The sequence below is a fragment of the Rhinatrema bivittatum genome, chromosome 4, assembly GCF_901001135.1.
Source record: "Rhinatrema bivittatum chromosome 4, aRhiBiv1.1, whole genome shotgun sequence".
Lineage (NCBI taxonomy): Eukaryota > Metazoa > Chordata > Amphibia > Gymnophiona > Rhinatrematidae > Rhinatrema > Rhinatrema bivittatum.
In genome coordinates, this window is record NC_042618.1 from 464312455 (window position 1) to 464330207 (window position 17753).

Sequence of the window (17753 nt, forward strand, 5' to 3'; positions counted from 1 at the left end):
AGACTCTTGCCTGTTCGTAAACATTTCACAGTGTAAGACAATAAACAGGAGTTCACTCAGAGGTTGGCCTGTGGCCTTCAAACTAGTTTGTGTCTGGATGAAAACTCTGAATCCATATGGCCTATCCTCTATATACATCCTCAGCAAAAGTAACAAAAAAAAAAGACTCAAAACACCCACCCACTTAATGCCCATCCCAACCTTTTCTTTCCCTCCTCTCCCACCCAGTACCTACAATTGTCGCAGTTATTCAGACTGGATGGCAGTTGTACACTCCTGAATTCAGGGCTAGCCACTACTGTAGTTGCTAGGCTGCTACGATGGGGATGTATGCTCTCATCATAGCTACTCAGAAAGTAGAGTAGAGTCTGGCCCTGATCAGGGTAGGATGCAAATGCAATGCGGGCTGAAAAACTGCAACAATGGTAGGTACTGGGGGGGGGGGGGGAGCAAGGGAAAAGGTTGGAATGGGCATTCCCTGTATGTACCAGGATCAGTCCAGCTCGTTGGGTTGTGTCTCCCTTCCAGCAGATGGAGTCAGAGGAAAAACTGAAAAGCACCTGACTCCAACAGATGAGGGTGACAGAACCTGTGGTCCTGATCCATTAAAAAAAAACAAACAAAAAAACAAGGAAAGCAAAGCAAGCCAGGACTAGTAAGACCTAGAGGGGTTTGCTTTCTACCAGTAGCTAAAGCAAGCTATTTAAAAAAAAAAAAAAAAAAAAAGTAGTTTTCTTTCTGGAGGTGACACCTCCCGGGGCTGTTGCCTTGGTTGAGGCACGGCTGGGGTTAGATACCCCATTAGCTGTTTTCCCGGAGCCGCTTCTTCTACCGGTGAGTAGGGGGATTTACAGGTGGGCTGGTCCCTCCCCCTTGCACCCTGAGACGACACAATTCCTCAAGGGGGGCTGCCTGTGCCGTGATTGAGGTCCCAGGGGCGTGTTTTGCCCCTGGATGGCTGCGTGTCAGCATTTAAAATAAATAAATTAATTAACTTGTTTTGCTGCCGTGCACACAGATTTCCGTGGTTCCGGAAGGGTGATTTTCGCTGCTTTTTTTGGCCTTGTGCTCGCTCCCTCTCCGCGGGCATGCTGCGGGGTTCGCTGTGTTCAGCATGTGGGGAGCCGGTGGCGTGGCTCTCCCGCGATGGTCTTTGTACAAGGTGCCTCCTGGGAGGGGAGGGACCGTCTGGGAGCAGTAGCGGGTCGGTTATGGCATGTTCCCAGGGCACAGGGAGGAATTTGCGCCTCTGCCAGCCTCGACCTGCCCCATCCCCGACTAGCGCAGGAACGACGGCCATTTTGTCTCCACCACGCTCCAGTGGAGGGCCGGAAGCGGGGGGGGGGGGGGGATCCCTCCTCCTCTCTCCCCGCCGAAATTGAGCTCTGTTAGACAGCGGCTCCCAGTGCCTGCCTCCCCTCCGAGCTCTGACCCTCCTACGGGGGGGGGGGGGGGGGGGGCTTAAAGGGGCAGCGTCCCTTTTCTTCCAAATTTGTACTTTTAATGCACAAGGCCTTTTTGGAGGCCGAGGCTGAGTTGCAGTCTGAGGAGCCTGTGAAGGTGGCTGGGCTTTCTGGGGGTTCCGATTCTGCCAGAGGGAGGATAGGCCGTCCAGTTTTGGATCCCTCAGGGACCCCAGCTTCTGATCCACCGGATCCCCCTTCGCTGGACCCTCTCCTCGAGGATATTGGCGGGGATGTTGATGAGCCCACCCCAGTTGAGGGGGATGACCCGAGGGTCCTCAGATTGTTTCGGAGGGAGGAGCTTGATCATTTAATCCCTCATGTTCTGACGGAGCTCGGTATTGAGGCACTGCAGCCAAGCTCGGAGGCTACTAAGGGGGACCCCGTTCTCTCGGGGCTTCGGGCCCCTCCTAAAGCTTTTCCTTTTCATCCGATGCTATTGGAACTAGTGACCCGAGAATGGGAGGCTCCCGAGGCCAGCCTTCAGGTGGGGCAAGCCAGGGAGAAGCTCTACCCGCTGCCAGACGAGTCCTTGGCCATCCTTAAGGTCCCTAAAATGGACGCGGTCATTTCAGCCATCACTAAGTGGACGACCATTCTGGTAGCAGGGGCTGGCGCTCTTAAGGATCTTCAGGATAGGAAGCTGGAGGTTCTTCTCAAACAGATTTTTGAGGTCTCGGCGCTTTGTGTTCGGGCGGCGGTCTGCAGTAGCCTCATGCAAAGGACAACTCTTCGTTAGGTACAGCAGTTGCTCACCACGCAGGAGTTGCCTCCAGCGGAAGCAGAGCAGGCAGATTGCATGGAGGCGGCTGTGGCTTACACCGCGGATGCCTTGTATGATCTTCGGGCGTCTTCGCGCACTATGGCTTCGGCGGTCTCTGCTAGAAGGCTTCTGTGGTTCCGCAACTGGTCAGCAGATGTTTCCTCCAAGGCCCAGCAAGGCAATCTTCCTTTTAAAGGGAAATTCTTGTTCAGGTATGCTCGAAGCCCTTATCAAATCCCTTGGGGACAATAAGGTGTACAAGTTACCGGAGGACAAGCCTAGAACCTCCAGGTCCTTTGGGTCGGCGTGCCCTCGGACAGTGCAAGTTTCAACAGACCAGGACTCCAGCCTTCACTCCACATCAGCCGTCGACGAGGTCTCAGACTTGGTCTCATTCCTTTCGCGGCCGCAGAACTCTCCGCGACTGGAGTGCTCAGGGATCTTCCGGGGGCAAGCCCTCCCAATGAAGGTGTCCTGGCCCACTCCTCTGTTCCTGTGATAGGCGGCCGCCTGTCACTATTCTTCGAGGAGTGGGTCAAAATTACGTCTGACCAGTGGGTTCTAAGCATCATCGAACATGGCTATGCTTTGGATTTTGCACACCCATTGCGGGACCTGTTCTTGATGTCGCCCTGCAGGGCCCGCGTGAAATGGACAGCGGTGCTTCAAACCCTGGGCCGGTTGAAAGCACTGGGAGCCATTGTCCTGGTCCTGCTGGAGGAATGCAGGACCAGCAGATACTCCATATATTTCGTGGTTCCCAAGAAGGAAGGCTCCTTCTACCCAATCTTGGATTTGAAGAAGGTGAACAAAAGCTTTGGGTACACCGTTTTCGAATGGAAACTCTCCGCTCAGTCATTGCGGCCGTCCACTCCAGCAAATATTTGGCTTCTTTAGACCTGATGGAAGTGTATCTTCACATAGGGATCCTCAAACAGTATCGGTGGTTTCTCCGGTTCATGATCCTGGGCGAGCATTATTAGTTTCAGGCACTCCCGTTCGGATTGGCGACAGCTCCTCACGTCTTCACCAAAGTATTGGTAGTAGCTGCCGCCCTCAGGCAGGAGGGGATTTTGGTTCATCCCTATCTGGATGATTGGCTCATCTGCGCAAAGTCGGAGGAGCTTTGCAGGGCAGCAGTTCAATCAGTAGTGGCCCGGCTCCAGTCCTTTGGTTGGGTCGTCAATTTTGCCAAGAGCCAATTTGTCCCGTCCCCAGGTGCTGAATTTCTTGGGTGCTCGGTTTGACACATCAGTCGGCAAGGTCGGCAAGGAGCGAATCGACAAGTTAATGGCGCAGATCTGGCGGCTGTTGTCTCTACCGCTACCCCGGGTTTGGGATTACTTGCAGGTACTTGGTTCTGTGGCGTCTACTCTAGAATTATTCCCTTGCTCATATGAGACCCTTGCAGAGGGTGTTACTTTCTCATTGGGACTCGAAGTCTGAAGAGTTCCAAATCCGATTGCTGCTCTTGGAACTTGCCAGCTCCAGTCTCTGTTGGTGGTTGGCGACTTTAACTTACATATTGATAAAGACCCTCTATCTCACAACCGTGAGACCTTCCTAAATTCAATATCAGCCCTAGGATTTTAACAAATCATTCAACAATCAATTCACAGAGCAGGACACACACTAGACTTGATATTCACCAACTCATACATAGATACTCCAAACAGTCCCATTATAACCCCAGTCCCATGGTCAGATCATAAATTAATAACTGGAGATATTAAAATCCAATACTCAAATGTACTAACCCCACCCACCAGGACCAAAATTGAATACAGGAAACCTTGTAAGCTAGACACCCTAACTAAACATCTATCTATCATGCTCCCCCCAAATCTAAGACTTGAACCCAATCATCAAGAGTTCAAAAAAAGACTAAAGACTCTTCTTTTCCAACAAGCCTTCCCAGACTCACAATCCTACCAAGACGGAAAGACTTCACAAATAAGAAGTATCCCCTAATTATGGTCACCATACCAAGTCCTACCTTCAGGTCTCTGCAACTGGACAACAATCTTTGAGTTCTAAAAATTAATCTTATTATTTATATTTTCCTCTGCAACTGGACTACAATTTCTAAGTTCAAAAATTCATTTTATCTTATTATTTATATTTGGCATGGTTAATATGTCACTATATCCAAGTTAAATAGTTAAATTATACAGATTATATTACATAATTTTATTAATTACAATGTTAAACTATACTATATTATTTATTATCATTATGTTAAATTGTCATCCAGTTATATTGTTCCATATGTGCCACTGTTCTATGTAAAGCCCCTTATCTCTGTTGGGCAGTTTATCGTTATATGTAAACCGGAGTGATTTGTAGTCTCTATAAGAACCTCGGTATATAAAAATTAAAAATAAAAATAAAATAAATAAATAAATCTAAAGCTTTGATGGACCTAGACCTATCAAACAGCAATAATGCCGTTAATTCAACAATATCCACGCATATCCAGCATAGCTCTCTGCTTCAACGGCAGGGGAGAAGAAAAACTGATACTACACGCATATCCAGCATAGCTCCCTGCTTCAACGGCAGGGGAGAAGAAAAACAACCAATAAGGGCTGAATAACACAGTCTGGGTAAAACAAATAAGCATGGGTGTAGCTTGCTTATTGCGGCGGTTACTTCCCCTACTACCCCTAACTAATCAAGCTTGATATTTCACTTGGATGTAGCTCCATCACTGCTCTCTACATTAATGGTGGGGGTGGAAGGGAAATAGAACCAAAGAGCTAAGAGAAACAGATAAGTAAGAGAAAAAAATGTGTGAAGCTTGCTGGGCAGACTGGATGGGCCGTTTGGTCTTCTTCTGCCGTCATTTCTATGTTTCTATATAATTCATGGTTCTCCCTCCCCAAAGAGGTGGCGGATACCTGCTGCTTGATTATTAAAAAAGAGATTACTATTAATCAAAAACACCACAACCCATGGTACACCAACGAACTAAGAACTCTAAAAACTACATTTAGAAAGGCAGAGAGAAAATGGAGAGCCTCTCCTTCCTCAGACACACCAACTAACTACAAATCTCTATTACATAAATACAACGAATCCACAATAATGCAAAGAGAGAATTTTAAGCAAGCCAAATCATCAAATATCAATATAACCCCAGAAAACTATTTACGTATGTAAAAGATCTAACCAAACCCATTGAAACTCCGACTTCAAAAATTCCTTTAATTGTAACATGATTGCACACTTCTTTGAAGAAAAAACCTTAAACATGCTAAAAAACATCCCATCCCTAAACACAAACCAAATTGTACTTCCTAGCAAGCCTAATGACCACTTAACTTCGTTTGAAACAATCTCATCACTTCAAATTGAAAATATATTTAAAAAAAATGAACCCAGCTGCTCACCCAATTGACCATATCTCAATAAAACTATTAAAATCAATCACCAATATAGTTTCCAAACCCATTGCTGATATAATTAACTTATCAATCACTGAAGCAAATGTCCCATTTATTCTAAAAGCCGCAATAGTCAAACCAATCCCTTTGAAACCACAATCAAATTCATTTGATTTATCAAACTTTAGACCCATTTCCAACTTTCCCTGCTTATCAAAAATACTTGAAAAAATAATCAACAATCAACTAACAGATTATCTGGAAAAGCATAGAACCCTATACCCAGCACAACATGGATTTAGGGAATATTTTAGCACCGAGACCCTATTAACCTCGTTACATGATATTATCCTCAGAGGAGCCGATAACAGCCAAACCTAGTTCCTGATCATGCTGGACATCTCGGCAGCATTTGATACAGTTAACCCTAAGATCCTCCTTGACAGACTTAGCGAAATAGGCATCAAAGAATCCGCACTGAAATGGTTTGACTCGTACTTAAATAATAGATCCTTCAAAGTAAAATTTATTTATAAAGAATCTGAACCTATTAAACATCAATATGGAGTACCACAAGGAGCCTCCCTCTCCTCTACCCTTTTTAACATCTATATGCTTCTGTTATGCAGAATTCTCTCCGGTTTCAGTCTAACTCATTTTTTCTACGCTGACGATGTTCAAATTCTAATTCCAATTGAAAAATCTATACACCCAACTCTTAAACTCTGGGATATTTATCAATCCGCCATTGAAAAAGTACTAGCCCAAATGAATCTCTCCCTTAATACAAAAAACCCCAGAAATTCTATACATCTCACCTAAAATAAGCAAAGCAAAAGAACCTGAAATCCAAGAAGCCGCCAAAAATTACCCCAGCTCCCTGGAAGTTTGAGATCTAGGGATCCTTTTAGACTACAAATTCACACTGAAAAACTGGATTAAAAAAGTCATTAATGACGGTTACTTTAAACTACATATCCTTAAAAGATTAAAACCCCTTCTATTCCCTAAAGACTTCAGAACAGTTTTACAGGCACTGGTTTTATCTAAACTAGACTACTGCAATTCTTTATTCTTAGGTCTCCCAACAAACACAACAAGACCATTGCAACTCCTGCGGAACTTAGTAGCCAGACTTCTGACTGGGTTATATGATCTGATCCAAACGATCAGATCATATAACCCCAATATTAAAGGACCTTCACTGGCTGCCTCTTAAATACAGGGCCCAACATAAAACTCTTACTCTAATTCATAAAACGCTATACAATGATAAAATTGAATAGCTAACATCCTCCCTTCATTTCCATACTCCCTCAAGAAATACTAGATCAACAGGTACAGGAATGTTATCCATTCCTTCCCCTAAAATTGCTCATCTAAATGGTGTCAGAGATAGAGCCATTTCTATTGCTGGTCCCCAACTATGGAGCTCTATACCAAAAGAGCTACGATGGGACCTGACATCAAATTATTTAAAAAGGGCATCAAAACCTGGCTTTTCAAACAAGCCTTCCAAGAACTATTAAATTATTGTTTTAAGAATACTGAACATATATCAAGGTAATGTATACTTTTAAATTTGTTATCTCTGTACTCACTATCCTGCCTCTCTAATAACTTAAACTTTATTAACAATTAGTTTACTATGCTAATTAGTTAGTATTTTAGTCTATTTAATTATATTATGAAACCATGTATTTACTTCCTTTTCCTTTTGGAAATGCAAATATTATTAAATGAATATTTGTTACCTACTGTAAACCGGTTTGATATGTTCGCATGAAAAATTTGGTATATAAAAAAATTATAAATAAATAAATTCCGGCCCACGGGCAGCATGGAATGGACCTGGAGGAGCCCCACTGGGTGGTTATGACGACAGATGCCAGCCTTTCCAGCTGGGGTGCGGTTTGCCAATCAAGGGCAGCACAGGGCTGTTGGACAGGGCAGCAGGCAAAATGGTCCATAAATCGCTTGGAAACCAGGGCAATACGTCTGGCATTGCGTAGCTTCCTTCCCCTGGTGAACCGTCGATTAGTGTGAGTATTGTCCGACAATGCGACAACGGTGGCTTACATCAGTCGTCAGGGGGGAACCAGAAGTCATCCAGTGGCATTGGAAGCCGATCGGCTAATGCTGTGGGTGGAGCGCCATCTGGTCCAGCTGGCAACTTCCCACATAGCTGGGGTTGACAACGTTCAGGCGGATTTTCTCAGTCGCCAGCATCTCAATCCCGGAGAGTAGGAACTTTCCGAGGAGGCGATGCATCTCGTGACTCATCGGTGGGGTGTTTCTCGCCTGGACCTGATGGCGACTCAGAGAAATGTGAAGGAGGCTCGGTTCTTCAGTCACAGGAGGGAACACGGAACGGAAGGTGTCGACGCTTTGGTCTTACTGTGGCCTCGCGACATTCTGCTGTACGTCTTTCCTCCCTGGCCGTTGGTGGGCAAGGTCTTGCGAAGGATATAGGCTCACACAGGCTCAATCGTTCTCATGGCTCCGGAGTGGCCACGGCGGCAGTGGTTTGCAGATCTGATCAACTTAGCGGTGGACGGTCCTCTTTGGCTCAGTTTTCTATCGAATCTTCTTTGGCAAGGTCCAGTATTTTTTGATCAAGTGGATCGCTTTTGTCTAGGAGCTTGGCTTATGAGAGGCGGCAGTTGAGGAAGAAAGGTTATACGGATTCCATTATTTCCACCTTCCTGCAGGTGCGATAAATGTCTACCTCGCTCACCTATGTTCGAGTCTGGAAGGTTTTCGATTCCTGGTGTAGCGAGTTGAATGTGTCCCCACGGCGCGCCTCAATTGTCCATATTCTGGCATTCTTATAGGAGAGGCTGAAGAAAGGCTTGGCGTGCAGTTCTCTCAGGGTTCAAGTAGCGGCCCTGGGATGTTTGCGGGGGAAGATTGACGGGACATCCCTAGCGGCTCATCCGGATGTAAAGCTTTTCCTGAGAGGTGCTAAACATTTGAACCCTCCGGTTTGTACAGTGTGTCCTTCTTGGAATTTGAATCTGGTTCTCTGTGGCTTGTGCGGTCTTCCGATTGAGCCTTTGAAACAGGCCAACTTAAAAGACTTGTCGCTTAAGACGATTTTCCTGGTGGCTATCACTTCGGCATGGCGCATCTCTGAGCTTCAAGCGTTGTCATGTAGGGAACCTTTTCTCCAGATTTCGGATTCAGGGGTATGCCTTAGGACGGTGCCCTCCTTTCTACCGAAGGTCGTGTCGGAGTTTCATTTGAATCAGACTGTGGAGTTGCTAGCCTTCATGGATTTGGATCTGAATTCGCCTCAGGCTCGCGACTTGCGAAGATTAGATGTGTGGCAGATTCTGCTTTGCTATCTGGAGGTAACCAATGCTTTTCGTTTGTCTGAACATCTGTTCATCTTATGGAGTGGTCCTAAGAAAGGACATAAGGCAACTAAAGCCACTATTGCCCAATGGTTGAAGGAAGCCATAACTTCGCCATATATATGTCTTGGGCACGCAGGACCGGAAGGTTTAAAAGCGCATTCAATTCGATCTAAGGTGGCGTCTTGGGCGGAGACTCAGTTTGTTTCACCGCAGGAAATTTGCAGAGCGGCTACTTGGAAATCTTTACACACTTTTGCTAAGCATTACCATTTGGATGTCCATGCTCCGGATGGCGATTGTTGGGAATTATTAGAAAGGGAATGGTGAATAAAACGGAAAATGTCATAATGCCTCTGTATCGCTCCATGGTGAGACCGCCCCTTGAATACTGTGTACAATTCTGATCGCCGAATCTCAAAAAAGATATAATTGCAATGGAGAAGGTACAGAGAAGGGCTACCAAAATGATAAGGGGAATGGAACAGCTCCCCTATGAGGAAAGACTAAAGAGGTTAGGACTTTTCAGCTTGGAGAAGAGATGGCTGAGGGGGGATATGATAGAGGTGTTTAAAATCATGAGAGGTCTAGAACGGGTAGATGTAAATCGGTTATTTACTCTTTTGGATAATAGAAAGACTAGGGGGCACTCCATGAAGTTAGCGTGTGGCACATTTAAAACTAATCGGAGAAAGTTCTTTTTCATTCAATGCACAATTAAACTCTGGAATTTGTTGCCAGAGGATGTGGTTAGTGCAGTTAGTATAGCTGTGTTTAAAAAAGGATTGGATACGTTCTTGGAGGAGAAGTCCATTACCTGCTATTAATTGAGTTGACTTAGAAAATAGCCACTGCTATTACTAGCAATGGTAACATGGAATAGACTTAGTTTTTGGGTACTTGCCAGGTTCTTGTGGCCTGGATTGGCCACTGTTGGAAACAGGATGCTGGGCTTGATGGACCCTTGGTCTGACCCAGTATGGCATTTTCTTATGTTCTTATGTTTTGGCAGTAGTGTTCTTCGAGCGGGACTCTCCAGGTCCCACCCCATTTAGGGCAGCTTGGGTATATCCTAGCGGTCTGGACTGATCCTGGTACATACAGGGAAAAGAAAATTGGGTTTTTACCTGCTAATTTTCATTCCTGTAGTACTAAGGATCAGACCAGACGCCCGCCCATGGAATCTGGAGAGTCTATTTGCTATCGTTTTTTATTCTGCAGAATATTTTCAAGTGGACAGCATTTACATTGCATATGGAAGTATTCCCTCCATGTACATAAGTTCCAGAAGTTATGTAGTTTCTTTCATTAGGTGGTTTGATATGGCCATGTGTGCTGTGTACTCTTGGAATGTTGAGTGATATGTTTCATTCTGCTGTGGTCTGGATTATACTGAAGGATCGCAGGTGGCACACCAGGGTAAGAGGGGGGTGCCTTTCAGCTTTTTCTCTGACTCAGCTGGAAGGGAGACACAACCCAGCAGTCTGGACTGATCCTTGGTACTACAGGAATGAAAATTAGCAGGTAAGAACCCAATTTTCCTTTAATTGGGTGGGGGACCTGGAGAATACCATTAGATTAGGAGATATTGGGAACCGGGAGGGGGATTGGGGAGGGGACAGTAGGTTCGGTCCCGCAGGACCTTTGGAGCTTGATTGGGAGGGAGGTGGGGAACAGGTTTGGAGTTGTAGGCCCACGATATGAGGCGGTTTTTTTTTTTTACCTTAAGCATAACTTAACTGGCTATATTCTTTTAAACCAGGTAGCCCATTATAGTGGAAAATTTGCTATTTTAGCCAGATATCCTTGTGACACACCTTATCTGGCTAAATTATATCCGGATAATGACTTATCTGGCTATAACGTAGCTGGATAACTGTCTAAATATTCCAAAATTTTACATTTAGATGGATAACTGAAAATTGTCCACCTAAATGGCTTCTGAATATCTACTCCATAGTATTTATAAAGGCTTTTACTATTCCCTTTGTTTCACCTTTTAAAGAAAAACTCTCATGCTCCAAGTTTGATAGCTTGTTTGATAATCAGCCAGGTAAAACATCCTGCTATATTGGGCTTTAACTTACCTGGGAAGGATCTCTGCTTCAGCAGCAGGCAGTGATGTTAGCATATTTTTCCTCGTGGAATCAAGGGGAGTAGAGGAAAGCATCATGTTGGTATTACTGCTCTTTTGCTGTCACAAAATGGACAAGAGATTCCTTTCAGAGGTAAGCTGCCTTTCCACATACTCTGTGTTCCACTCCCAGGTTGCTACAGAGGAGGGAGGGAATCCCCATTCATTGTGCAACAGCAACACCTAGTGGCTGGTTTTAGGACCCATGATTACATGGTTCCAAAAGGAACCCCAGTAAATGGCCCCCAGCTGAGGAGTATCACTGCAATGACTGGACTAAAGTAAGTTGGAAGAGGCTGTAAAATAGGGGAAAAAAATCACAGTTAGTTTCAAATGAAAGCTCTTGGTGCCAGATGCTAGCCCAGGTTCTGACTGAGCTGCAAACTTCAAGGAGCAGAAGAAACTGCCAGATTAAAAAAAAAAAAAAGAAGTGTCTGCACACAGGCATTTGGAGACTGTGTGCCGTGTACTCTTGGAATGTGCCCGCTCAGTACTGTGTGATGCATTGTTTCTTTACAGGATAAGGACGAGCTCCGCACTGACTGAAAATCTACTTTCAAACAAGTTGCGCTTTGACGCTAGAATCATATCCAGGTAAACAGGCTTTGTGCACATTTAGGTACTGCCACAGACCACTGTAATTGTGCAGGAGATTGAGCATCTTTCCAATTGCATTCCAAATACAGTATCTATAATGGGTAGTATCTTAACATTTCCTCTCTTTATTCTGCAGCATGCTATTACATGTAGTGTCATGGCAACTGAGTTATTTCACTATTGGGCCTATTCACAAAAGTGCACTACCGCAGTAACTAGTGTCAACATGCAATAAAGCATGGTGTTAGTGAATAAGACCCGAATAGAGCTAATAAATAACACCTATTTATTTATTTATTTATTTATTTAACGTTTCTTTTATACCGATGACCGTTCGCACATCGCATCGGTTTACAGTGAACACAAAACCATTGGGCGGGGCCCTTACATAAAACAGATAATATACTGAACTAGGAAACATATGATTGAAATTAGGGGGGAGCCCTTACATCAAAACTATTTACATCAAAACTATATACAGAATTAGTGCACAGTACCAAATCGACAAGCATAGAGATGGTCATATCAGGAAATCCGAGTAAGGGTAAGGGTCGGAGGGGGAGTTATGTAATAGGGGGTGTGATGGAGTAAGCTTGTTGGAAGAGCCAGGTTTTAAGTTTCTTTTTGAAAGCGGGGGTATAGGTCTCGGTGCGAATATCATGGGGCATAGAGTTCCATATCGTGGGGCCGGCCAGAGAAAAGGCTCTGTTAATAGTGGAGGAAAGCTTAAAGGATTTAATAGATTGGGCTTGGAGTGTTCCTTGGAGTGCTGGGCGTGTAGGTCTCTTGGAGGTACGGGGTACGAGGGGGGGGTAGAGCCAGTTGAGGTTGGAGTTTAATAGACTTTTGTGTATGATTGAGAGAGTTTTATAAAGAATTCGTGACTGTATAGGGAGCCAGTGTAGTTCCATAAGTGCGGGGGTGATGTGATCTCTTTCTTTGTGTTTGACAGGATGCGAGCGGCAGCATTTTGTAGAAGTTGGAGTGGTCTAGTGTGAATTGCGGGAATGCCAAGTAAGAGCGCATTACAGTAGTCAATCTTTGAAAGGATAATAGCTTGAAGGACTGTACGGAAATCATTGAAATGTAGCAAGGGTCTGAGCTTCTTTATTGTTTGCAGTTTAAAGTAGCAGTCCTTTATAATGGATTTGATGAATGGTTTGAAAGAGAGGTGATTATCAATAATAACTCCTAGGTTGCGAGTGTGAGGTGGGAAGTTAGTAGCAGAGTAGGCAGGGGGGATGACCGGGAGTGGCTGCTTATTCGATATGACTAAAAGCTCAGTTTTGTTGGAGTTAAGCGCTAGGTGCATGTCCTTTAGGAGCTGGTATCGCTTTTCTGTGAATCAGCCTTTGTGTAATGGAGAAGTTTGTTTCCTGAATGCTGTTATATTTAAATCAAATTCCTTTAAGCAGTTTTTAATGTAAAATCCACAAGCGCTTTAAAATTTATTTATTTATAACTTTTTTTATACTGAAGTTCAGGTAACAGAATTACTTATCACTCCGGTTTACATTATAACAAGTAGAAAACAATGACAACATATGTCTTACAATGAACAAGGGAGTGAACAACTTGGATAATATAACATAACATAACTAGGAACAGTAGCAGTATGCACTATTAGAGCGAGACTAGCACATGGGGAGGGAGGTTTGCTAATGGGGGGGAGGGGGAAGGAAGGTTGTTCGTGGAGGGGGGAGGAGGGAGAAATTTCTTATTGATGAGTAAAAACATGAGCATAGGTTCTGGACGTCAACAGTATGAAAACAGTCTATGGGAGCTGTGGAAGACTAAGTAAGTTAAGGGAATGCTTGACCGAATAGCCATGTCTTGAGTCTTTTTTTGAACGTGTTGGGGCAATGTATCAGCCTTAGCTCTGGAGGAAGCAGATTCCACTGTTTGGGGCCTGCTGTGGATAGAGCTCTTTTACTTAAAGATGTTTTCATGGGAGGTGCATGTAGAGTTCCTCTTTGTGCTAATCTCAGCGGTCGGGAAGACGTGTGAAGCTGAATAGGGATTCTGAGGTCCAGTGGAGTGTTGTTGAATATGGCTTTGTGGGTGATTGATAGAAGTTTAAACAGGATTCGAGATTTGACTGGGAGCCAGTGGAGCTTCTTTAGAATTGGTGTTATATGATCTCTTTTGTTGGATTTAGTGAGACACCTTGCTGTAGCGTTCTGTAACAGTTGAAGAGGCTTTAGGGTGTAGACTGGGAGACTGTGAAGCAGTGAATTACAGTAGTCCATTTTCGAGAAGATGATGGATTGTAACACTGACCTGAAATCGTGAAAATGAAGGAGGGGTCGAAGCCTTTTTAGAACTTGGAGTTTGTAGTAGCACTCTTTAACCGTAGTGTTGATGAAATCAGAAAAGCTCAGATGGTTATCCATGACCACCCCAAGGTTTCTGACCCGTGGGGAGAGAACTGGGAGCGGCGTAAGGTGAGAGCTATTCAATGGAAGTTGAGAGCTATTCAATGGAAGGGTGCCATCTTGAGTGAGCAAGAGGAATTCTGTCTTGTCAGTGTTGAGTATCAGGTTAAGGTTAGACAGGAGTTTGTTAATGGAGAGGAGGCAGGAGTTCCAAAAAAGTACGGTCTTTTGAAGTGATTCGGTGATAGGAATAAGGATTTGGACGTCATCTGCATATAAGTAATGGGTTAACTTTAGATTGGAAAGGAGATGACAAAGCGAGAGAAGATAGATATTGAATAACGTAGGGGATAGCGAAGAGCCTTGAGGGACCCCTAATGTGGAACTGAACGGTGGTGACTCTTTGCTATTGATCTTAACTTTGTAGTATCTGTTCTGGAGGAAAGATTTGAACCAGTTTAGAGCTTTGTTTTTGATGCCCATCTCGGATAGTCTTTCGATGAGATAATCATGGTTGACCGTGTCAAAGGCGGCCGAAAGATCAAGGAGGATGAGCAAGCAGGGATGTTTGTTTTCTAGATTCATGAGAATGTTGTCTGACAGAGATAAAAGAAGAGTTTCGGTACTGCGGGATTTGCGAAAGCCTAATTGAGCCGGGGAGAGGATGTTGTTATTTTCAAGAAATTCAGAGAGCTGTTTGTTGACTATTCTTTCCAGGATTTTGGCAATGATCGGAAGATTAGCAATCGGGCGGAAATTTGCTGGGTTATCTGTAGAGAGATTTGGTTTTTTTAATAAGGGTTTTAAGATGGCAAGTTTGAGGGGGTCAGGGACCAGGCCCTGTGATAGAGAGGCGTTGATGATCTGGGTGATAGGCTTAGCGACGTCTTTAGCGCAGGTTATGAGAAGGTTAGCTGGAATTGCATCAAGAGGGTGTGAGGATGGCTTGAGTTTCTTTAAAAGGTTTTCAATCTCTAAAGAAGATGTAAGCTCGAAATCCTCTAAGCGGGCCGTTTGTGGCAAGGATAAGATTAATAGGTATTTGTAGCCTTATTATTATGATCTTTTGTTGCTACCTATAGTGATAACAAAAGCAGTTACTATATATTTTGAGAGTTTCAAACTCCCTATGCAGTATACACAGGCATTTTCACATGTATGTTGTACAGGTAGGTTTTCTATTGAAAATAATGTGTGTAGAGTTGAAAATGCAATGTACACATGTTCATTTATAAGTCTTGCCCCTTCTAAATGATGGGTAAAGACAACATGGCTAAACAGAAGGACAATGTTGTGGAACATTATCCTTCTGTTTAGCCATGTTGAGGGAGGGCTGTTTTGAGATTGACAGTTTACATGAGTAATTCACTATTTATCCATGTACATGACTTCAACAATTGTCCTCTGTTGTTCCCCTACCCTCCCTGCTACTGCACTGTCTGAAGGTTCTTATAATTCAGTCCAAGTGGAAAGCCTCCTGGTCTTCTGCATCTTTCTGTCTGATACAGAAGGAATATATGCACTGGTTATCTTTGTTCCCCTTTCAATTGTATTTGTCAATACCTATGATATTTTAATGCAAAAGGTATTAACATGCTTTGTCTTTTCAGACTAGCTTGTCCCGAATCTTAAGTATCTGCTCTGAAATTATTCATGCCTGCCATCTCCTGGATGGTATGCCGTTTGTTGCGTTATGCTTTTCACTGTGCCAAAAAATAAATATTAGTGTTCATTGCTATTCAGGAGCTTGTGTTTTGTAGCATCTAAGTTACAGCTGGCAGGCATATACATTAAACTTGAATAATTACCATTTCAGTAATATTTTAATAAAATAGGGACATTAATGGAAAGTACTGAGACAATAGTAGTATGTTGAATGCAGAATTCATTTAGAGCAAGTGTTTTCTCCAGAATACTTCAACTGGGTTATTTAACTGACCAGTCACAGCAATCAGACTGATTTACTTTGAGGTCTCAAAAGCATTTTATTAGTTTGGATGGTGGGGTGCATATATCATTAGACTGGACTTTGCTCCTTTGACACAGTGGAGCATGCAATTATCTTGCAATGCCAAGGAACTCATTTTAGGATTTGTAACCCTATTACCACAGCACATCAATTCCTAGTTTGCTATTCTATAAGGCTTCAACAGGGGCTTTATAAACCAAGAAAACTAGAAAATAAGCACCTCAGGTTTTGTTTTAAGAAAAATGTCCTATATTTTGGCTGTAAAAAATCTTTTGACTTTGTGATTTGCTGAATCTGAGCAAATGCTTATTAGGTTGAAATAATTTTCCATGCTATTCTTTTGGCTGCAATTCTGTAAAAAAAAAAAAAAAAAATCTCTTTACCATACACTCAAGAGTGGCCTAGCCTCTGAACACTGTTAATTGTGTTGCATGAATGTCAGTATAGATTTCTGCGGGTAAAGCAGAGCTTTCCTAGCGTGTAGCCAGATGGACTCAGAACAAGTGGGTATAGTGTGCTCGTGCTAGCAATTGAGACGGATCTGACGTCAGCACGGGTACATATACCCCCACAGGAAGTGAAGCACTTCAGTAATTTCCGTCTCCAAAGCAGTTTGGAGAGCCTGCACGCTCACTGAGCTTGTTTCCCCTGCAGGATGGACTTCAGAAGGGTCTCTCCCTCAGCTCCATCAAGGTTCAGGTGGCTGCGCTGCCTTGCTACGGTCCCAGGAGGGACGGCAAGACCATTGCCACGCACCCAGATGTTTCTCGCTTCCTGAAAGGAGTCAAACACATTCGTCCGCCACTGAAGTGGCCAGTGCCTCTGTGGAACCTCAACATAGCTTTGGATTTCCTCGCGGGATCCACCTTCAGACCCCTTCAGGGCCTGTCTCTCCGTTCGCTAACTTTGAAGATGGTGTTTTTGCTGGCCGTATGTTCAGCACGCCGTATCTCGGAGCTACAGGCGCTGTCCTGCCGTGATCCCTTCCTTAGGATCGCTCCAGAGGCGATCCATCTTCGCACAGTTCCATCCTTCTTGCCGAAGGTAGTCTCGCAATTTCACCTCAATCAAACCATATCATTGCCAACCACGGCGGGTTTGAAGAAATCTGAAGAAGGGCGTTTGCTATGCCATCTCGACATCTGCAGATTGCTGCCCAGATATCTGGAAATGACAGAAACAGTACGAAAGACGGACCATCTGTTCGTCCTGCACAGCGGGAAGAAACAAGGAGAAGCGGCCTCTCGGCTCACCATCGCCCGCTGGATTAAAGAAGTCATCAGAGCAGCCTACGTAGAGGCCGGGAAGTCACCGCCTCTACAAGTTAAGGCTCATTCTACCAGAGCCCAAGCAGCATCTTGGGCGGAATCTAGGATGCTGTCGCCTGCAGAAATATGTAAAGCGGCGACGTGGTCCTCCCTCCATACCTTCTCCAGGTTTTACCTTCTGGATATCCAGGCCAGGGAGGACACAGCATTTGCGAGGGCAGTCCTACGCGGCCCTCAGGCAGCCTCCCGCCCAGTCCGGGAGTAAAGCTTTTGTACATCCCATTTGTTCTGAGTCCATCTGGCTACACGCTAGGAAATGTGGAGATTACTTACCTGATAATCTTGTTTTCCTTAGTGTAGACAGATGGACTCAGCATCCTGCCCAGCTGCCAGTATACATGGGTTTCACAGATTCAAGGTAAGCCTTATCACTTCTTACATG

General features: G+C 44.3%; 1 protein-coding gene across 9 annotated transcripts in view; it reads left to right on the forward strand.

The window, feature by feature from the left end:
• Positions 1 to 17753, forward strand: part of CAPS2 (calcyphosine 2) — a 146367-nt gene that overhangs the window by 71345 nt on the left and 57269 nt on the right. For all 9 annotated transcript variants that reach the window (XM_029597162.1, XM_029597155.1, XM_029597159.1 and 6 more), the window contains one exon: positions 11622 to 11696. In XM_029597162.1, the coding sequence (XP_029453022.1) occupies positions 11622 to 11696 (75 nt within the window). The remainder of the gene's footprint in view (positions 1 to 11621; positions 11697 to 17753) is intronic.